General features: G+C 45.2%; 1 protein-coding gene across 3 annotated transcripts in view; it reads right to left on the reverse strand.

The window, feature by feature from the left end:
* Pcolce2 (procollagen C-endopeptidase enhancer 2) overlaps window positions 1-21,828 on the reverse strand; it is a 56,588-nt gene extending 34,760 nt beyond the window's left edge. The window contains exons 1-2 of one of the 3 annotated variants that reach the window (XM_052187637.1): window positions 21,592-21,828; window positions 20,727-20,835 (exon numbers count right to left, since the gene is read on the reverse strand). In XM_052187637.1, the coding sequence (XP_052043597.1) occupies window positions 20,727-20,835; window positions 21,592-21,671 (189 nt within the window). In that variant the 5' untranslated portion in view covers window positions 21,672-21,828. Of the gene's footprint in view, window positions 1-1,197; window positions 1,629-8,935; window positions 9,014-20,726; window positions 20,836-21,591 lie in introns of those variants that run through there. The other 2 variants (XM_052187639.1, XM_052187638.1) reach the window with 2 other exon arrangements.
* Between the last annotated feature and the right edge of the window lie 1,228 nt (window positions 21,829-23,056).

A 23,056-nucleotide genomic window follows, 5' to 3' on the forward strand; every position in this document is an offset into this window, starting at 1 on the left:
AGAGAAAGAGAGAGGGGGGGGTACATGAATACAAGCATGTACAGATCCCTGTGTGTCTTGTGGTGGTCAGAGGAAAACTGGGTGTTGATCCTTGCACTTTGTCTGAGATAGACTCTTTGCTGCTCAGTAAACCAGGCTAGCCCTTGAGTTTCTGGAGGTTCTCTTGTCTCCACTTCTCATTTCTCATAAACATGCTATGATGACAGACACCTGCACTACTCTTTCCGACTTTTAATTGAGTTTTGGGGAATAAACTCAGTCCACCAGGCTTACACAGACAGTGCTTTTATACACAGAGGCATCTCCTCGGCCCCTGCATTTTAACAGAACAGTAACACAAGAACATTGTATTAATTCCTGTTCTTGCTATTTTCTTCTACACTGAATGCTATCAGTTTGTACCAATTTGGTAGGTGTACACACACACACACACACACACACACATACAATACAAAGAAAAAGAAAGAAAGACATCATTGTTATTTTGAGTTCACTGTGGTCATTATAGGGAAAGCTGAGCTTATTTAAGGTTGCAATAGCAGGTAAGAGACACTTCACCAAGGATGCCCTGGAGGTAGCAAGTCCTACCGGCACCATCAGAAATAAAAGCAGTCGGGAGAAGAGGAGCTGTGTTATTTCATCTCAGAAGACGTACAGAGAGACAAAGCGTACAATAGTTTATTTCTGAAAATGTTGAGTTTAAGATGTTACAGGCACATGTTACAATACCCAAACACAACTAGGGTGACTGCCACAAAGGTCCTAGCCTTGTCTACTTCCGGTTTGGGCTCCCTAACCTGCTCTCTCTTGCTGGGAGTCATTTTTGTCTCAGCTTATCTTGAATTTCAAGAGTATGATTCTTACAGGCAATGATTTGTGACAAGAACCTCCAAGGCAACAGACTTTCTGAGGCCAGCAAGACCCTGAAGAGGCAGGCTTGAGGAACAGACCAGCTAGGCCAGCCTGGCAGCAATGGCTGTGCATAGCCCTTGCCCTTCCTGATTTCTCTCCCACTAAGCTCTGGCCAGTAGCTCAAGGATGTGCAAAGTACATGCTGGACCAGCTTATAATGCCAGCATTCGAGGCAGAGGCAGAAGGACAGAGCCAGTTTAAAATCAACCTAGTCTACACAATGAGTTCTAGGGCATAGTAAATCCCCATCTCAAAAAAAGAAAACAAAACAAAATAAAACCTTACCTGTAGCCCCAGCACTTTGAAAGATTGTGACTTCAGCGAAGCCTGGGCTACATGCATAGTGAGACCCTGTTTCAAGGGTGAGTTGAATTCCAAGAGTATGAATCTTCCATGCAATCATCTTTGACAAGGACCACCATTCTTGTCACAGGGTGAGGGGGCTGGAGAGATGGCTCAGAGGGTAAGAGCACTGGCTAATCTCCCAAGGAATCTGGATTCAATTCTCAGCACACACATGGCAGCTCAGAACTGTAGCGTGTAGTTCCTACTACCCCGTTTTAAGCTCTGGGGGACTGTGCAACCAGTCCTGCCCAGGTCCCCTCTTCAGATGAAAGACACACACACACACACTTTTGATATTTTAGCTCAGTGGCTGGACTCTTCTAACCCTTCCCACACTACTGCATCCTTCTTTTCACTCCCAGCTCAACCTCTGAATCTGCCCTCAACTTTGGTCGCTCAGTTACCTTTAGTCCTAGCTCAGCGCCCTCAGCTCAGCTGCATTTCTAATCACCTGCCTGCTACCCAGGTCCAGTCAGAGAAGTGGCCAATGGCCACTCTGTCCTTGATCTCACATGGCTGGTGGCTCTTTCTCTCTCTGCAGCATGGTGAATCTTTTCTCCTCTCCTGGGTCTGCTAGCCTGCCTTCGGGAACCTGGAAGTCCCACCCATTCTGCCCTGCCATTGGCTAATAACATCTTTATTGATCAATCAAGAACCAACTGGGGAATAAGACCTTCAGAGTTCACAAGCAGATTCCCAATCAAACCATCAGAGTCACACACACACACACACACACACACACACACACCTATCTGTAACTTCAGGCCAGAAGATACATGTCAGCAGAACTTCAATGTACACAAACTAAAAATAAATAGATATAACATTTTTAAAAATCCAAGGGTGAGGAAGGAGGAGGCGGCCTGGGATGTGAGGAAGAAACCTAGCTAACTTTGTTATAAATTCTCTTCAAAATAGCTAAATTATCTTCTATTTAGGCAGCCTCACCCAAATAGCTTTAAAAAAAAAAAAACGTAAATGAAAGTAAAACCAGACGAAAAGTGGATAAAATAGCTATTTAAACCAATGTCAGAATTCCCAGAGGAGGAGGGAAGACAGAGAGTGAATCACTTTGCTCAGATGGTGTGACATTTAATTAAATGTTCTGTGACAACACCACACTTAGTGAAAACCATAAAGACAGCAGTGGAGACAGAGACAGAGGAGGCTCAGCACTGTCTCTGTGCAGAGTGTGTGGTGCGCATGGCTGGACAGGGCACGGTAGGTGCAGGGAAGTGTCCAAGGTGTCTGTCACCTCTCTAGGAGTCCTGTCTGTTTTTACTTCTTCCATTATAGAGCTTGGCTTTAATTCACAAAAAAAGAGTAAAGCCCTCAGCTGCCTGAGGGGCTGGCTGAGGGTATGGGGTGTCAAGGGAGGCCTTAATCAGTTCTCAGAACCACACATCCCAGGAAGGCAAGTACCGGGGTGGGGGTGGGGGGTGGGTGGCTGCTGTTCCCACCCCACCCTGAGGCCACAGTCCTTAGGCAGGATCCCACTGTCCCCTGATATCTCAAACATCAGTCAGGCCAAAGTTTCTCAACCTGAAACTCCACCCCTTTTATAATCTTAAAAATAACAACTCTGTTTAAGTATGATTACAAACTAGACTCATTCACTTTGAGTGCACATTCCAATGACTTCTGGTAAATGTATGCAGTTTCACAACTACAGTTACCATCCCATTCTAGAACATTTCTGTCACCACTCCCAAAAGAGACTCCTGTGCCAACTACAGTCAGTCCGTGTTCCCACCCCAGTGCCACATTCGAGCTTTTCCTGAATGTTTTGTGAACATGGAATCGTGTGATGTGAGGTCTTTGCATCTGGCTTCTTTCTCTTAGCCTAGTGTCTTCAGAGCCGTCCCTGTCGCTGCAGCAGTGAGTGCCAAGTGCCTTTTATGACTGGATAAGGATTCACTGAATGGACGAACTAATTGTCCATTCGTCAGCTGATTGATTCCTGAAATACATCTACTTCAGGGTTGTTATTAACAATGTATCTATAGCCAGCTTTTCACAAGTCTTATGATGCATATTTTCACTTTTCTTGCACTTAGGGTATCACTGCGGGGCCATGTGGTAAATGTTTAACTTTAAAAGAAACTATTTTCTGAAGTGACCTTACCATTTTACATTTCTACCAGCAGTGTGAAAAATTAAGACTCTGTCTTGGTCTCTGTCTCTTTGTCTCTCCTGTGTCTCTGTCTCTCTCTGTGTGTATGTGTGTGTGTGTGTGGCAAGTATACATGTGTGCATGTCTAGTGTCTCCCTTAATTACTTTCTATGTTATTTTTTTGAGACTTTTACTGAACATGGAGTTCACTGATTCATTGAGATGCCCTGGCTTCAAGTCCTAGGAATCCTCCTGTCTCCGCCTCCCCAGCTTGTCCCACACTTATGTGGGTGATAGAGATTAAAACCAGGCCCTCAGCCTTGCATGGAAAGTATTTTACTGACAGAACCGTCTGCCCAATCCCTATAGCCTGTCTTTTTGATGACTGCCATCCCCACATGTGTGACTTCTGTACGCATTATATTGTCTATTTAAACTTCCAGGAGCTAATGATGCTATACATCTCTTCAAACATCTATTGGCCATTCATTTACCTTTTGATAACATGTCTATTCAAAGGGCTGGAGGGATGGCTCAATGGTTAGGAGCACTTGCTTCTCTTCCAGAGGACCTGGGTTAGATTTCCAAGCATCACATGGTGACTTACAAGTGTCCGCACTCCAGTTCCAGGGGATCTGACACCCTCTTCTGGCCTCCGAAAGCATCCAGTGAGCACATGGTGCACAGGCATACATGCAAGCAAAATACCCGTGCACACAAAATTAAAATAAATAAATGAACTCGATTTTTAAAAGTCGATTCAAGCCATGCATGGTGGCACACTCCTTTAATCCCAGCACTCAGGAGTCAGAAGCAGGTGGATCTCTGTGATTTCAAGGACAGCATGGTCTACAGAGTGAGTCCCAGGGCAGCCAAGGCTATTATACAGAGAAACCTTGTCTTGAAAAAAACAAACAAAAAGTCTATTCAAATTGTTATCTGGTTTTTTTAAAATTGTCGATCCTAGAGCACTTTTAAAATCTAGTGGAAAGAAAAGAATCAAAACTTAGCCCAAATTAAGATGGGCATTTGAGGCACTCAGGAAATCTGGGTTTGTACATCCAGTCTATGCTGATTGGCAGGACACCTAGCAGGCTTCAGAAATGAGATCACTCCACCCAAAACAACAGTGAATTCAGATCCCCAAAGAGAATGTCCCAGCCCTGAGAATTTCTCCCTTTCACTTCTCAACCAGCTGTAACTCTGTTTTGTTTAACCAACGATAGCCCCATCAGGGTATTTCTAGGGAAATGGAGGCTGTTCATACCTTCTCTTGACACACCACACTAAAAATGGGAACAGTGTCAGGCCAGGCAGGGGCGCCACTGCTCTGACCTCAGCAGAGGCTTTGGCCACATTGATGGAAATGCCGGCTTTGCCTCATGGGCCAAAAACATGAACAGCTTCCCTAAAGAGATTAAAACAAAACAAAATGAAACAACAACCCCCACCCACCCCCAAAAAAAGAAACAGGCGTAGTAGCTCACACCTTTGATCCCAACACTTGGGATTCAGAGGCAGGAAGATCTCTTGAGTTTGAGAAGAACCTGGTCAACAGAAGGAGCTCCAGGACAGCTAGGACTACACAAAGAAACTCTGTCTTGAAAAGGGGGGGGGGGGGAGAGAGTGAGAGAGAGAGAGAGAGAGAGAGAGAGAGAGAGAGAGCCTTCTTACAATTTTCCAGAGAGTAAGAGGAGAGACCATGAGTTAAAGAACAGGCAGGTCTAAGGGGCGCAGCACCACCTCAGGGCCTTGTGCACTCCAGGGAAACATTCTGACAACCCAGCTGTATCGAAAGCCCGGGCTTCCGCTCTTTGAAAGCCCGGGCTTCAGCTCTTTGAAACACACTGGATTGCTGGAGGGTTGTTTTGTTTTCTTCCTTTCTTTGTCTGTTTTCTAGTCTGTGATAGCGTTGGAATTTTCTTTTGCGTGACATCGAATTGATAGTTAGGTTTGATGTTTGGTAATATAGCCATTTTCAACATACTAATTCTGCCGACTCTGGAGGCTTTTCCATTAGAGATGTGGGAGATGTGTGTCTCCGTGTGGGAGAGACTTTAAGAGGTGTGGCTGAGCTGGATGAAGTTGTGTTCATGCCTCTCCACCTCCCCCTGTCCTTCGCTACCCCTTCCCCCTCCTTCCTGCCTGTCAGCAGCCAGCAACCCAGCTTCGCCTTCAGTTCCCATCATGACGTTCTTCCTCACTACAGACCCAGAAACAGCACCCACGTGACCACTGGCTGTAACCTCTGGAACTTTGTGTGAACCAAAGAAGTTGGTTTTACAAAGTTACTTTGTCACAGAGTAGAAAGCCAGCCCCGCCGTGCTGCACCGGTGACATGAGCCTGTGTTCATCTACCAGTCAGCTGAGTTCAATACAGCGTTTGCCACTCAACCGGGATAAAGACCGCTAAAGGGCTAAGACTGCTGAGGCTGACAAGATAGCTTAGTGGTTAAGAACATGGACTGCTCTGCTAAAGGACCTGGGTTCAGTTCCTAGCAACCACATGGTGGCGCACAACCATCTTTAACTTGGGTTCCAGGAAATCCAACACCCTCTCTGGTCTCCTAGGGCATTGCACTGCACACAGTAGTGAACTGATATGCATGTAGGCAAATACCATTTACATAAGACAGGAATAATTAAAAAAAAAACATAAAAATTATACCACAATAAAACTACTAGCTGAGTGTCGACTTGAAACCTTCTGCATTGGAAAGGTTGAAACTGAGAAGCATCTGTGTGACAAATCATCTAAAATGCGCGCATAGTCTGTCACCTTGTTACCACTCAGGAAAATTCAGTAGCTTGTTAGACGCCACAAACAGTTTATCATATTTTGCTAATTTTATCAGTTGCATCTTGAATTTGAAATAATCACCACTCTATTTATAATTAAGTCAGAAATATCAGTGGCCAGAGTAATGGGCCAGTGGTTAAGAGTGCTTCACAATGCTTGCAGAGGGCCTGGTCTGGTTTCCAGTACCCAGAGTCAGGTGGCTCACAGGCACCTATAACTCTATTCCAGGGGGTCTAAAGCCCTCCTTTAGCCTCTGCAGACACCTGCACACACATGAGGCACATACCTCCACCACACATATGTATACATACATCTAGAAAAAAGGCTTTAAATAAACAAAGAAGAAATATCAGTGACCTGGTTATAAATTCTTGATAGAGCTCCTGCCAAACATGTTCAAAGCCAAGAGTTCCATCTCCAGCACACACAAAAGGATTATTAGTGACTGATTTGATAGCTCCCTCAATGGCTCTGAAATGGACTTTTCATGGAAATCTGTGGCAGTTTTTATTCTGTGTGGGGCTGGGGACTGAACCCAGGGCCTCACTCCTGTTAAATACACACACACTTAGCTACATTCTCATCCAGACTGGTGGTTCTTGGCTTTAGTTCAGAAAGTACCTGTGAGGCCTGAGAAAACTGAAGCAGGGTATAAAGCCAAAACTGTGGGGGAAACTCTGCTAATTAAGGTCAAAATCTAATAGCCTCTGATCTCAGTGCAATAGGGAGACTCCCTTCATTAGCAGGACTTCTTCTCTGACCTGGCCTGAGGAATTTTAAGCCCCATACTTTGCCTCTACAAGAGGAATTTCACTTAGCCGTACTCAGATTACAGGATCAATACCCTTTCTCCTGATAAGAACCTGTTTATCTAGCACCTGAGATTCCTGAAATGCTTCCCCATGCTAATGAGGCATTTCGGTACCCTAAGCCCTCAGCCAGTGACCTTCACCCATCCCGGATTCCCCCCCCCCCCCCCCCCCCCGCGCCCTCAGTCCCCCCAGAACTTTATAAGCCTCCAATCCCCCTAAATAAAGTTGATCTGCCTCCTGACTGCAAACCCAATATAGTCATTCACTGTGTGTACTCACGGGGCTTCTGAAAGCCCTGCTTGTCATCTCTGCCCCCACAGCCTGTGGACGATGATCCACAAGGGCAGGGAGACCCACATAGAAAGTGTCATGGACTTAAACACTTCAAGAATGAACTCAGGTCCTTGAGGGTGGGAAAGGAGCAGCAGGGATATATACATATATACACATATACATATATACACATACGTACATACACATATATATATATGTGTGTGTATGTGTATGTATGTGTTTCCCATATATATAACTTTTTTAAACCAAATATTTGTTGAGCACTGTACCAGTCTGTGCCAGGTCCTATACTGAGCTCTAAGGGGAAGATGAAGGATTCTCATGAAGTGTGGTTCTCTGTTCTCTAGGACAACATTGTCCAGGACAGTGTCAATGAACTTCTGGCTTCCAAGGATACTTGATCAATCTTAGTAACACGAACATCAATATAAGACTTGCTTTCAAATACTAAAATTAATTGAGCCGTGGTGTTTTCAAATCAACACAGTACTGTGTTCTGGTGAGCAAGAGAATGATTCTAATGTATGCTAGTCCTTCTGCTAATGACCTCAAAGAAGGCTTTTTAAAAAATTCTCATTCATTAATTTTGTTTTTATATGTGCGAATGTTTTAGTTGCATATATGTCTGTGCACCATGTATAGTGTGTGGTGCCCTTAGAAGCCTGAAGAGAGCATCAGGTCTTCCTGGAACTGGAATTATAGGGGCTGTGAGCCATCACACCTGGGATGTGGGTCTGGGGAATCGAACCCAGGTCCTCAGGGAAAGCAGCCAGTGGTCTTATCTTGAGCCATCACTCTAGCCTCAAAGTTACTGTCATTGGCCTTGTTCTTTATTTCTGCAAGTTCTCAATTCAAGACAGTAAGAGGCCAAGAATGCCACACTTGCTTCCTGTGTGCCTCCAACAGTTCTGATGAACTAACTCAAACAAGAACCCAAAAGTAATGGAATCATTCCTTCTTACAAAATCCAGCACTCTGCCAATGTTCAGTGGATGGGCATCTCACGCCTGCCACCCAGAAGGCTGGCTGCTTCGATTTGAGCTACAGCAGTGGACAGAATTCTGGCAACACTTAGCACCACAGAGTATTTTTCACGTTTTTGGAGCAGCATTTGGGTGGGGCTTGAAAATATGCCCCTTAGTGTCATTGACTCATTTCTCTGGTGAGTGAAGAAAACATCAGGGGTTAGGAAATGTTGCAAATCTAGCCAAGGCCTCAGTCCCCCAGAACTCAAAAAGACAATAGCTTTCGCTTTTGTTTTTGTTTTCAAACAAGGTCTCTGCTACACTAGGACCTCACCTCGAACTCCAGGCTACCCTCAAATTTGCAACAATCTTCTAGCCTCAGCTTCCTGAATGCTCGCAATATAGGTGTGTATCACCAGACCTGGCTAGCATCTTATTTTCAATGTAAAGTAGTGACATGGTGACTCCAAAGAACACTTAGGACAGGTGTGGGTGATTCTGGCTGTGACACACCAGAGCAGGACACTTGAAACAGAAGAAACAGCTGCCTATAGTAATATTGCCACAAGATCACATCCTTCATTTCCAGAACTGGCACAGGCACCTTCCTTTCCGGCAGCCAGCGGGCAGGCACACAGTGGCCCGCAGCCAGCAGCTCCTGCACGGCTGCTTCAGAGAGACACTGCTCACTCACCGCTGTCATTGACGGAGTTGCTGATTTTCATGAATCCCCAAAGCACTGATGCAGGAGAAGCAGCAGCTTGCTAGATGTTCCTGTTCTCTCCACTGCTGGAGTGTTTGCAATGGCGTTCTGGGGGCAAAGCCATCACGTGCTGTCCAGTGCACACCAGCTGACATGAGGTTGAAAGTGAAGTCCTTGGCCTCTGCTCAAGGCCACTCTGGCCATAGAAGATGGCGCTGCCACCCTGCAGGCTGCTCAGCCCCAGCTCCAAACTCTCTGACTTCTCTTTTTTTCTCTTCAACCTCAGACCTCCTTGCCCACCAAAAATTTTGATTCTACTTTACAATATATTTAGAATATATACTAGATATGTGTGTATGTTTAGATATAGACTTATAGATTATATAGAATTATAGACTTAGACAATGTATAGATTTCAATAATTATTACAATATATTCAGAAGCTTATATATATATGTACATAATATATATATATTTAGATATAGATTATAGATTGCATAGATTTACAGATTTGGACAATGTACAAGGTATATGTGTGTGTGTGTGTGTATATATATATATATAATTTTTTTTTTTTTGGTTTTTTGGGGTTTTTGGATTTGTTTTTTTCGAGACAGGGTTTCTCTCTATAGCCCTGGCTGTCCTGGAACTCACTCTGTAGACCATGCTGGCATCGAACTCAGAAATCTGTCTGCCTCTGCCTTCCTAGTGCTGGGATTACAGGCATGCACCACCAACCACCCGGCTGGACAATGTATATATTTAGAAAACATATTGCAACATATTTAGAAACATATATGTGTGTTCCCATGCTCACACACATGTGGTGTGTGTGTGTGTGTGTGTGTGTGTCACTGACCTTCACTGCCACCTCCCTGGCCACCATGAAGGCCCAAGCTACCGTGGTCTCACCTCAGTTACACCAACAGTTTCCCAACAGCCTCCCTCTCAGACGCCACAGTCTATTCTCCACACAGCATCCAGGAGATCTTTTGAAAACACGAGTCACAAGCTGGGGATGAACCTTATTTGAAGCCCAGTGCCCAAACTGCTTGGTTCTACTCCCTAGCACTGCATAAAACCACAAGTGGCGGTACACACCTGTAATCCCAGCACGGGGGAGGTGGAGGCAGAAGGGTACACTGTCCCTCCCTGCTGCCTTTGGATCAAGAGACAGAACTCTCGACCCCTCCAGCACCATGTCCTCCTGCAGGAAGCTACGCTTCCCTCCATGATGATAATGGACTGAACCTCTGATACTGTAAGCCAGCTCCAGTTAAATGTTTTCTTCTATAAGAGTTGCCATGGTCATGGTGTCTCTTCACAACAATGAAACTCTAAGACAACTCTGATTTAACTTTGGTAGGTTGGACGCATCTAGAAATTCACCTGCTTTTTAAGATCCATTTTGCTGGTAAGACTTTCCACCGAGGGTTCACTGGTTTATTGAGTTTTTCCTTTCCAGCATTATTTCAGTTTGGGTTTTCTCCGGCAATGCCATCTCTTCATTGAATTCTATTTTCACCTCCTGGTTGACTCCCTCATTTCATTTATCTCTTTGGTTCTGCTCCCTTGGGGTATAGTCATGTCTTCTTTGACTTGACTGAACTTACTTATGTAGTACTTCTGAATTTGTTGTTAGTTCTCATAGGTCATTTTTAGTAGGTACCATTTTGATGAGATTCTTTTTTTTTTCTAAAGATTTATTTATATGGATGGCTGTCTTCAGATACATCAGAAGAGGACATCGGCTCCCATTACTGATGGTTGTGAGCCACCATGTGGTTGCTGGGAATTGAACTCTGGGAAAACAGTCAGTGCTCTTAACCCCTGAGCCATCTCTCCAGCCCATGATGGGATTCTTAACTTGCAAAGGAGACAGGTTGTTCTGGTTTTTCATGCTGTTTCTGTACTGACACTTGCACATGTAGTTTATTGGTTGAGTCCCCCTGACCTTCTTCCTTCCTTCCTCCCTCCCTTCCTCTCTCCTTCCTTCCCCTTCTCCCTCCCTCTCCCCCCCCCCCCCCCCCCGGTTGTTGTTCAAGTTGCTTTCCTACTTTCAGTCAGACAGGGGACACAGATCAGGAAGCAGACAAAGAGGACAGAGTGTGATCAGGTAGTGCTGTAACTGATTCTCCTCACATGCTCTGGGACAGTATAACCTTAACCCCAAGCAAGGCCTATCGGTTTACAGATGTCCTGAGGGCTTGCTGTAGCTACTCTGAACAGGGATTCGGAGAGAGGTTACCACCACAAACTAAATTGTCTGCACTTGGAGCAGTGGCCACCTCACAAGCTTCTTGAGGACTGTAAGAGGAATGATGCTCTGTGACATCCGAGTTTCAGCTTAGCTGTCACCAGATCCTCGGCCCCATTTCAGCTGGGTTCCCAATCAATCCTCATTCCACGACTTTGTTGTCATCACAGCATCGCTGCTTCTAGGCAGGCACTACCAGTGCAAGGACCTTCCCTATGATATCCCAGAATGCAATAGAGCCTGACTCACAGTAAATGTTCAGTATACGGTTCGTGGAAAAAATAATTTCTTTAGTGTTTACTATGTACTAGGTGTTGTGCTTTTTAAACTTTCTATTTGATGTGTATGGGTGTTTTGTGTGCATGTATATCTTATGTGTCATGTGTGTGTCAGATCTGCTCCGACTGGAGTTACAACCAGTTGTGAGCCACCAGGTAGGTGTTGGGAATCAAACCAAGATCCTAAGGAGGTGCAGCTATTAACTGCTGAACCATCTCGCTAGTTCCATAGACACTGAACTAAATGTCATCCATAAAATAATGTAACACCCAACATAGGAGGGAATAACACAAGTCACATTTACAGATAAGGAAACCCAGGAACAAAGAGGGTAACCAGCAAGGCCAAGGTCAGACCACTGGACATAATTGTTTAGGGAATCCAGGGCTCATAATAGAATTCCTCAAAGCCTCATGACTTAAAACAATCTGCTCTCCTGTTGTGATATCATGGATCCCCTGGCCTCGGATGGATGGATCTCCCCTGAACTCTCCCCTTCACTATTGAAAGCTGGCAGAAAACAGTCTTCTCAGGGCTTGGACCTGCAAGATGACGTTTTCAATAATAGGTCTGAGAAGTCAGCTTTGAAGACCACTGCTGGGGGGTGCTGTCTGACCATCTCTCTATGGACGTCCTCACAGAATGATGCTCCTTACAAAGGTTACCTGGGGTGCATATTCATGGGTGCGTGCGTTCGTGCATGCATGTGCGAAATGCACATGTATGTGGGGTGGCATGTGCATACGTGTATGGAAGTCAGGCCCGTATCCAAGTATCTTCCTTAATCTCTCATTGAACCCGGCGCTCACTGAGTGGGCTAGGCTGATTGGCTAGTGAGTTCCTGTCTCTACCCACCCTGTGATGGGATTGAACAGGACTACACCCAGGATTTTTACTTTAACTTGAGTGATAAATATCTGCACTCAGGTTCTCCTGCTCGCAGGCCAGTGCTTTACTGAATAAACCATCTCCTCAGACCATAAATGCAGTTGGAATTTTTTTTTGAGAGAGAGAGAGGGTCTTCTTATGTAGCCCAGGTTGACCCTAAATTCACTATATAGCCTAGGCTATCCTCAATTTCACCATCCTACTGCCCCAGCCTCCTTAGTACTGAGACTATAGGCATATGCCTCCGTGCCCTGGACTCTAGAATGTACACTTTTAAAAGCCAACGAGGGACTAGGGGTGTAGTCAGTGACTCTTGGTTTGATGCCCACCATAGAGAATGAAGAAAAGGAAAGGGTAAGGGAGGGAGGGAGGAAAAGAAGAAAGGAGAAAGGAAAGGAAGGGAGAAGGAGAGGGGAGGTTGAAAAGGAAGAAAAGACAAAGAACTTAGGCAAAAGCCAAAACCTTTTCTGCCCTAGGCCACTCCCATAAGTCTCTTCTGCTCACTCCTGGGGGACACTGGGAAACCAGGGAGCAGGGCCATCTTTGGAGACTCCAAGTGCTGGGTGGATATGTACCCCAGCAGTCCGGCTCCAGAAACTACATCTTAGACACTAGGACATGATGTGTCTTCATTGGGAATCCCTGGATAATGGTTTTATCTGGTTTGTGTAATTAGGAGCTTGTTTGGTGCTTTGGAATGCCAAAGAAGGATAAAGCCTTCGTCTCTAAAGACAGAAATGCACTTGCAATGTCTTTATTGTAGTCCTGTGGCAGAACCCAGGACCTTGCACAAGATAGGCAAGTGCCTTTCCATTGAGGTCAGCCATATCTCGTGGGTTTCACTGGAAGTCCTTTCTCTCCTTCTAAATATCCAATTCCAAAGTCACGAGGAACCTTCAGTTGGTGCTGGGATGGGAGCTGGCTGGTTTGGAGGTTTGGAGGCACTTCTGTGGGTGAAATCTTATGAAAGATGGTATTTTAAATGAAGAAAGGACACAGTGAGAAGTTTCCCATGGGACTCCACCATGCCCCAAGGGATTAGCATGTAGCTTGAAACCAGTTGGCTTGCAGGCAAGTTCTACACAAACACCACACTTCTATTCCTTTCTACAGCCCCAGGGGAAGTGGTTTAAAAAGATCAACATCACCTCTAGCACTGTGCCAAGGGGCCTTCTATCTAATACCCACCTCAGCCCTCACACCAACCAAGGTGCCAGCTTCAGGGACTTCACCACAAACCTAGCAAATGTGTAAACAAGGATTAAAACTCACGTCAGTATGACTTTCCAATGCTTATTCTTCTAGGCTCCAAGGAAGGCCACACAAACAACCCGCCATTTTGATCCCCGTTCACTCTGTCTCTCCCTTCCTCTATTCAGGGGTGTGATTTCTCAACCATCATTATAGTTTCTGAGTTTAGTCAGTTCAGCACCGGATGGTCATATCATGAGCAATTTTTGTGAATTAATGAATTAGGATTCCTTCAGAGGAGGTCAGTAGTAGCCCAGAGATGATTTAATAAGTCTGTGTCTAGCAGTCAAACCCTACCATCCATTTCTGGGGCCACCTAATATTAAAACAGCCACAGGCTTCTATGGGCTGTTCCTCTCCTCAGTCTGCTCTGGTGATGGCCTATCTTTGATGAACTTGTCTCTCTCCCTGGACATTTGGAAAGCACTATTTGGTCATGCATGGTGTTCAAGAGTGAATATTTGATGGAGGTACCAAGGACGTGGTGGGGAAGGACGGGTGATATTTGGTGGTAGGACTTATGCTTTAGGAAGCTTCAATTCGGGGCTGGAGAGATGGCCCAGTGGTTAAGAGCACTCACTGCTCTTCCAGAGGTCCTGAGTTCAAATCCCAGCAACTACATGGTGGCTCACAGCCATCAGATCAGAGGCCTGATGCCCTCCTCTGGTGTGTCCGAAGACAGCTACAGTGTACTCATACAGGAAGCTTCAATTCTGACTCTACACTGCTCTAAGTTTCCTGCTTATTCCAGATATCTACACTCATTGTCCAAGACTTACCCTTCACAAGCTAATGAATAACGTATTTAAAGAAAACACTTGGGGTTTCAGCCTCCCACCCCCCAGGCTCCTAGAGTAAGAAGTTCAAAGACAGTCAGACACCAGCATCCTTGCCCTGTTGAGGTGTGCAAGAGTGAGGGCAATAGACGCTTGCCTAGGCTGTGCCTCAGGCTCGAGGGGCAGCAATCCATGTGTATAACATCTCTCTGTGTGAAGATGGTGACACAGCCGCCGTCTGCAAGAGCACACCCAACTCTAAGGACAGGGAGAACTGTTCGGAAAGGACTCTAGGGAACTATAAAGCCTCTAAGGCTGCATTCATCTTCAGCAAACGGGACGCAGCAAGAGCCCACTCTCTTCCACTGATAGCTTTTAAGGAATTTGCAAAGTCATCACGGACCAATTTAATTTGCTATTGGGTTCACATCATCAATTGAACTGATCACAGGCAAGGGATAGGAAAGTAAATTTCTCAGCCCTGTTAATAATACATTAAAAAAAATTCCTCCTGGGTGGTTAACCATTATTAAATGCCTTCTCCATTGGTAACGCTGTTATCAAAGAATTTCTGTCAAAAAAGAAAAACATGAAGACTTTGTTTCCACATCCCCCCACCCGCCCCCATCTATTCATTAAGCCTTTCTAAAGGCATCGGATTGAAAACAGTCCTAAAAATACAGGCAGAATAAATACGTGTATTTATAAGACATCAGGTTTCCAATCAATAAAAACATACTTAATTTCCATGTGAAAGAGGAAAGAAAAACAAAATTAAAAGTGGCAACAGAAGCCCTCAAAAGCAAGCAGAAAACTAAATAAATTTAGAAACAGTGGACTGGGGCCCCAGTGGGAAAGCGCTACCCACTTGCTTATTTATTTAGGATTTATATTTGTCCTTTCCAAAAGGACTGGAAGCAACAGGACAGCTTTGTACTTCTAGTGTCTCAATGATTGAACCCTAGCTGGAGGAATTTATCAACTGTAAGACAACGTGTAAACTTTCTGAATTACAAACTATCTGTTTAAAAGCTGGGTCTAGACTCAGTCAGAGAAGATGCACTTAACCCTCAAGAGGCTTGTGGCCCCAGGGAGTGGGGAGGTCTCGTGGGGTGGGAGTGGGGTGGGGACATCCTCTTGTGGGGGTGGGGGGAGCCGTGGGATGTGGAAGTCAGAGGACGGACCAGGAGGGGGATAAAGTCCGAACTGTAAAAAAAGATTAAAGAATAAAAATTTTTTAAAAAAGCAAAAAACAAGTAATAATTGCGTGTCCTTAGCCCAGTCATACGGCTCTCAAGCTTGAAGGACGATGCGAAGACGTTCTGCTAATCACCCACATCCACACTTTCCTATGACGTAAATCATATTAACTTTAGGGTTGGGTAAACTTATTGTTCAGGTGGCTAAATGATTATTATTCAGGTTTCTGTAAGAGAAATGTATATATTCATTTCTCTTATTCATTTAAAAATATAGTTAAAATTAGAAATTAAGTCTCCATATATTGTTAAATCCTATGTGCAGTCAAAAGCCAGGAAATATGTGGTTAAGGCCAAAATTCCATTCCTCTATCTACCCCGCTAAGGCAATTCCAGACGAATAATAGTTAAGTAAGTTTAGAACCCTTTCCTTACCCTTAGGTATAATTAACTGACTTAAATGCTGAGTTCCTGCCCAAATTAATGATTTGTTTTCTCAAATTATATACCCACCACCGGTCTTCTAGAACATCACTATATTTCAAGCATACTCAACCTCACGGTCATCGCTGCCAATTTTCTTCTCATTAACTATATAAAAATTGTTTAGAAGACACAAACCCCAAGCCTGCTTTTTAATTTATAAATTCTTTAAGTAGATTGTGAATGCCATTTAAATTTAATCAGGTTTCTAGAAGGGTTGACTCAGTATGATGACTTTAACATACATAAAGTCATAAGATTACCCTCAAGGTGACGGTATAGAAATACCTCTCTAGGGTTCATTATTATTCATTTATGGAAACAACCAAGGCACATATAAAATAAACCCGTGAATCCAAAACCTTGCAAAGATCTCTTCAAAATTTGCAATACATAGAGCTACCTAAGTGTGAGCGAAAAAATGATTACAAAACATTCCTATCACCGAGTCTTGTCTCTCCTTCCTACCAGATCCAACTGTCTGAGGATGGAAACCATGACTTGTCCCTTTACCCAAAGGGCAGCACAATGGAGTACTTGTCTACACGGGGGACTCTGAATTGTCGTGAATGCTTAGATAAGAGCTAAGTATCTGTACAGATAATTGTATTGCTGAGTCAGTAATACAGCAAGTCTTTTCATGGTATTAGGCAAGATACAAGTTCTATTTAGTTTGGTGTACACACACACACACACACACACACAGAGGATCTCACTACGTACCAGGCTGACTCCCAATTTACAGTGATCCTCCTATCTCTAGGATTACAGATGTTACCAACCACACCCAGCTAAAATGTAACCCAAGTTCTTCAGACAGCAGGTCCTCTACCTGTGAAAGAGGGTAAACTAAGGTCTGCCTGGCCCAGCTCAGAGAAATAAATGCAAATGAGATAAAGTGGTTCGATATATGTGAAGGCCTGCTGAGAACTATACATTAACATCTTAGCATGAGTTGCATAGTAAGTAAATTAATTAAATGTTAGCTGGGTAAAATAAAGCAGGGCATGTCTTGGCAAGCAGCTGAGGGTCTCTCTGCAGAAGAAGCACAAGTAAACTGCTTGGTTTTATTCCCAACTCAGATTCATGCTGAAATTAATATTTAAAACCTCAGTAACTGGCTGATTTCAATCCTCTTCAGACTTTTTTAAAAAATATAAATGAAGCAACCCCATTGTTATCTTTGTAGCACCATCCCCTTTCCACATTCCGATTCTCTGCTGGATTGTAAGTTCAGCAACTAATTTTAAACGCTATTCCTATATACCTTCAAGATTTCCCAGAAGGCTCTGGGCTTCAAGTTTCCTACAGTTTATAGTTTCTGTAAGCAAAGTCTCAGCCGTTCTTCCTGGCCACCCACACCAATGATTCCTCAAGTCAAACTGAGGGAGCAACTTTCACAGACGACTTTTCTAGAAAAGAGAGGAAATTGTTTCAATGTATCAACCTGTATCTTTAATTCCACCATGGGAGTTCTAAAATCAAGCAGTAAGCTGAAAATCTCAAGGAGCAATGTACTGATGGGTTCCCAGGCTGAAATTATCCTGAAGCTATAAGTGGGCTGGGGGTGTGGATGCCAGGGCTGCTGGAGGGCTGGAAGTCCCAGGAGGCACGTGGGCTTTATCTCAGAGGCCACTCAGATCCAGGCCCACGCCTCATCTCCTGCTCGCATCATTCTGACATCATCTAGGCTCGCCTAGGGGGCTGCTGTAAAGGTTTCTGGCCAATGTCCTAGTGAAGCACTGAGTTCGCCACACTAGCCGAGATCCTGCAGACAGGTTCACTGCTACACTACCGCTTCCTTTAAGGATCTCAGATGCCCCGCCCCCACCCCTCCATATTGTCTCCAAGGAGTACTGTAACCAGGTGTGGCGGAGGTGGTGTGCCAAGGTCTGGAGTTGCAAGTTTTGCTGCAGGAGCTTGGCGCTTCAATTGTGAGAGAAAAGACTGGCCACACCCCAGGCTCATTCTTTCAAACTGGCTTGGAAGATTGATTTCCACTTTTCAAAGGACCTTAGTTGTTGAATCATACTCAATTCTTATCCCTTACCACAGACATAAAGACTGTGTCATCTAGTGCAGACATCTGTGTGGCTAACTTCCTGTACAAGTTAAGTCTACAGGAAGTTAAGAAACAATCTCATCGCGGATTACCTAACATTGAACTGTTCCCTAACTCTCAAATCCTCTGATTCAATGTCTAGATACACACTTTTTAAGCACAGCCAAATTAATTACTAAGACCTTGTCAACCAAGGCCACCACAAGTTGACGGCCAGAAAGATAAGGGTGACTCAACAGGATTAAGTCATCAGCTATGGAGGCCTGGTATCAGCTTCCCCATTGACAGGCAGAGTCAACTAAACAGTCAGGGACGTTTCTATCCTCAATGTCTTTACACAGGTAAAACTAATTCCTAAAATTCTCCAGAACTGTCCAAAGGACATATGCACGTGCCGTGTGTGTGTGTGTGTGTGTGTGTGTGTGTGTGTATGTGTATGTGTGTGTGTGTGCCATTGAGCCATTGAGCACTTAGAAAGTGGCTATAAGATTAGGAAATGAAAGTTGATTAATTTAAATAATTGGAGAAGACAATGTGTTGAACAGCGCTGTCATTCAAGAAGCTGCTATTAAAATTTAAAGTCCTAACTAGAGGCTGGGAATGTACTTCAGTTTCGCATCAGCTGATCTCCAGGGAGTTTCCAGGCTTTCAGTGCCAGATTGAGACTGCTGAGGTGTCCGCTTAGTGGACACACACACACACACACACACATTATTGCTTTCATTCCTTCGGGAACCCTGTCTAATACAACCAGCTTTGAGAAAGACTCTAGACTGTCTTGGGCAAAGACCCAGCAGAGGAAACCCCTGCCCAGGTCAGGAGCCACAAAGGACACATGGGCCTCTCAGCCAGAGCCACGGCATCCTGACTGCACGTTTGCCTATGAAACACCGCAAGGAGACATATTTCTTCATCTTTGCCCTCCAACCCCTTCGAGTGAAGACTCTACTCAGGCTTGTGGTTGGCTTCAGATTCATTACGATCCTCTGCCTTTGTTTCCTCTCCATAGCATGGCCTCTGTTCATTCTGTCCCAGCCACATTGGCCTCCTTGAGTTATTAAGGCAATTAAACCTGCTCCCCACCCACCACTTAACACTCCACACTCACTCCACAACCACACCCCTATGCCTGTCCACCCCCCACCCCTTTTTTTGGCAACTGCACTTCCTCCAAGGCAAAGCTCTCCCTGGTCCAGAAACCCCTCCCAATGGACACACCCCTCCTTAGCTAAAGTCTGATGCCACAGCAACGTGACTGCTAAATCCCTCCAATATACAACCAGCCATGGCTTCTGACTTGCGAGGCACTTGATGCCTCTTGGATCATCTTGGAAGTTGCAACTGAGTCACAATTAAGCCACAATGATACTATAAAACCAAGTCAGTCACTTTACATTTGTTTCCTAGCCTTATTTCACATTTATTAGCATCAGTATTTCAAAGCTACTTCTGGAATTTATTCTCCGTGTGCTGTAATAATAGAATGAAATCTGTATCCATTCACTGAAAATTTACAAGAGGGCACCAAGGCACATAAAAAAACAAAACAAAACAAAAAAAAAAACCCATGTTTTATACTGTGGAGGGACCCTTCTCTCAAATCCGCCTGCCAAACTCAGGTCTTCACTACAGGTAAAGTTGGGCTTATCAAACCAATGTCTCCAAGTAATTCGATTGGCCTCAGATTTCCCATCCATAAAGTAGAGAATATAACGATCAAACTGAGTCTGCTGATTCACTGAGATGCTCATTAATTACCAGGCACCGTTAAGTGCCTGGCACACAGTCCTTCAAACATGATCGGGTATGTAACTCAGTGGTAGAGCATTTATCTCGAGTGGATGGGGCTCTGGACTCAGTCCACAGCAACAGAAAATACATACGTGCAATGAATCATAACTGACTAACTGAACACGTCTGATTACCAAATAACTTCCCATGAAGAACAAGAAAGTGAAGATAGCAACTAACGTTACAGCAGCAGTGACCGGAAAACATGATTCAGATGACTTCTATTTTCACTTATTGTGTCTGCGTTTGGTTTCCTGCCCTGACTAGGGCTAATACGGCCCATGCTGGGCAGCACGGCGTTTTATTAAGCCCTCATAACTAGTGTTCTCCATTCTAGGATGGCCTTAACGGGACAATAAATGGCAGCAGTGATGGTAACTGTTGTTCTTTTTCTCCTGAGTATGAAGTAATCCAAACTGCTTTGATCTTTTATTTCCCACAAGGGATTTGTGCGGGCATGAACAGCATCTAGCTTTCAATGGTGTTTACAACAGACCTCTAACTAGAAACAGCCTTAATCAGGAATCCAAAAAACCAAATCAAGTCAGGCCCGAGTTGTCAGAAACTCAGGTTTGAAGGGTTTCTTCCTTCAAATGTCACATTGAGCCCTTTCTGATTGCTATTGCAGGACCACCAGGTCTCTAAATAAACCTCCCAGATAGATGAAGTAAATCCAACATTTCACGTTTTCTGGCATCTGCCCCAACCCAGATCCTGTCACCAGAGGCAAATGGCATCAGTGTGCACTGTTTCCAGTACCCACATCCAGAAGAACACCTTTAAAATAAATGCTTACTGTGATTTTCCAAGTACATTTGCTATTTGGAGGGTACATTCCAGGAAAACCTTCACTGCCAATAAATCCAGACTCTCCGGTAAGAATGCCGCCACATGTGAAAACAGGTCTGCGAAAATAGAAGAGGAGAGGACGTTTATATTGATCTGCAATCTACTGTTAATTTCAAAAAGGCATACGTGCTGATTTGAATGAGTTAATGTTGTTTAACAAAATCTTACACCAGAGAAAAGATCTGAATGCTTGCTAGCTCTTAGAATATTTAAATTATAGCTCGATAACCCACTTGTCCAAATTCATCATTTAGACAGGTCATATATGTGCATCTATAGTAAAATAACCCACTCCGAAAGTTGTATAAAAATTTAAGGGGAGGGAGTGGGAGAGGTGTTGAGGGCGCCACTCTAGGAGAGCTGCATGGTTTAAAAGATTAAGTTTGTCTCCAGATTTAGAGTCAGGCCTTGTTTTCTCTCCTTTTCGGAAAAACTGGGTGTCTCAGTGCGCCCCTCCCCGCGCCCTGGGAAAAGGGGAGGCAGATGCGTTTGGAGATGACACAGGAGTTAGCCATCCTGTAGGTGGCTCTGCCCGAGCTGTTAGTGAGGGGTCACTTAAAAGAGCGGCTCCCCAGGTTAGCCTTAGATTGGCCGAGGCTAGGAGGAAAAGTGCGGGACGGAGGAGGGCGCACATTTGAGCGCTGGTGTTCCCCGCACCGGCGCCCAAACCGCCGGGAGGCAAGGCAAGGGAGGGCGAGCCGCGCCACGTGGTGGCCCAGGAGCCGGAGGGGCAGCCCTCGGCGGAGCCTGGCAGCCCGCGGTGGTGCGGTGCGGGGACCCGGGCGCGGGGAAGAGAGGGCGGGGGTCGTTACCTCTCTGGGGTCTGTGGCCGGGCCAGCTGCGCGGCGGCCAGAAGCAGGCAGAGCGGGATGCAGGCGCTCGCGCCCCCCATGGCCGGCGGCTCACTGCGGCATCCCGCCCGGCGCCCGCAGCCAGGTACAGAGTGCGCCGCGGCCGGCGGGAGGGCGGCTTTTGAAGGCGATCGGGGCCGACTCCACGCCTAATTTCCCCGGGGGACGCTCCCTGGCAGCCGCGGGCGGCGGCTGAATGTCCCGTTTGTTCTCCGGCGGGAGGGGCTGCGGCCTGTCCCCTGGGCGGCTGCGGGGGGGAAGGGAGCCCCGCCAGCGGTACCCTGGGCCAGCCTCGGCTCTCCGGGGTGGGGGTGGGGGGTTGCCCCCAGCTGCTCTCAAGTAAAACTGCAGGGGAACCCGGCTCCTCCTTTGTGTTCTTGGAATAGCAGCCCCAAGGGGCAAGTAAAGAGATCCTTCCATAGTGGACTTCCAACCCTTACTCTCGCTTTAAATACACTCGCGCCTGAGCCTGTGTGCACCGGAGTGTAACAATGGCTAGAGAGATAGTTTTGTGGGCAGATTTCAACATGCATTTGCAAGCAAGCGATTTGTGAGTGAATTGTCATTAAATGTCACATCCTCTCATCTCACCACCCACGTAAGGTTCTGAAAATGGTGTTTCTCTGCAGGCACATCTGTTATCCCAACGACTGGAAAAGGAAACTTTATTGATGAGTTAAGATTTATAAACTATATCCCCGAGAACGGTTCTAGCATCCAGGCTTTATTTAATGTCAGAAAAAAAAATTCATACTTGTTTTAAAAAATATCACCAGAGAGTCATAAAAGACCAAGGAGCAGAATGCACTCGAGACTCATGGGAGATACAACTTAACTTGGGGGTTTCATCCTTTTACATCCTGTTCACCTTTGTAAGAAGAAAAAAGAAAACAAACAAAACCAAGGCAGGCAGTATTTATTAATACCCCTAACTCCAGGACTGAAGGGAGAGAATAAGAGTGCTTGCCCGTGGCTCCTTCTGAGGACCCAAGTTCCGTTCCAGCACCCATATCAGTCAGCGAGCGCCCTGGGACTTAGTACCTTCTTCTGGCCTTTGTGGGCACACACACAAATATTTTTAAAAGATTTAATTTCTAATAATGAGTTTATAATCTTAAGAACTTAACACTCAGGCAAGCAAATAACTATGACTACAGGCAATAGTATAAAAGTCAGGAAACCTACCAAGCAGCGCATGCCTTTAATCCAAGTACTTGGACTTCAAAGGCAGGCGGGTCTCCAGAGTGAGTTCCAGGACAGCAAAGGCTACACAGAAAAGCCCTGTTTTGGGGGCGGGGGTGGGGGAAGAGCTGGAAAACCCGAGGACTTGTCTAGGAATCAGAATCCTCTTCAGAGTTTAGGCTGTCTTAGCATTTAAATCAATTTTTAATTAATTTATTTTATGTTAATAGGTGCTTTGCCTACA

This window comes from Apodemus sylvaticus, chromosome 7 (genome assembly GCF_947179515.1).
Source record: "Apodemus sylvaticus chromosome 7, mApoSyl1.1, whole genome shotgun sequence".
Taxonomy (NCBI): domain Eukaryota; kingdom Metazoa; phylum Chordata; class Mammalia; order Rodentia; family Muridae; genus Apodemus; species Apodemus sylvaticus.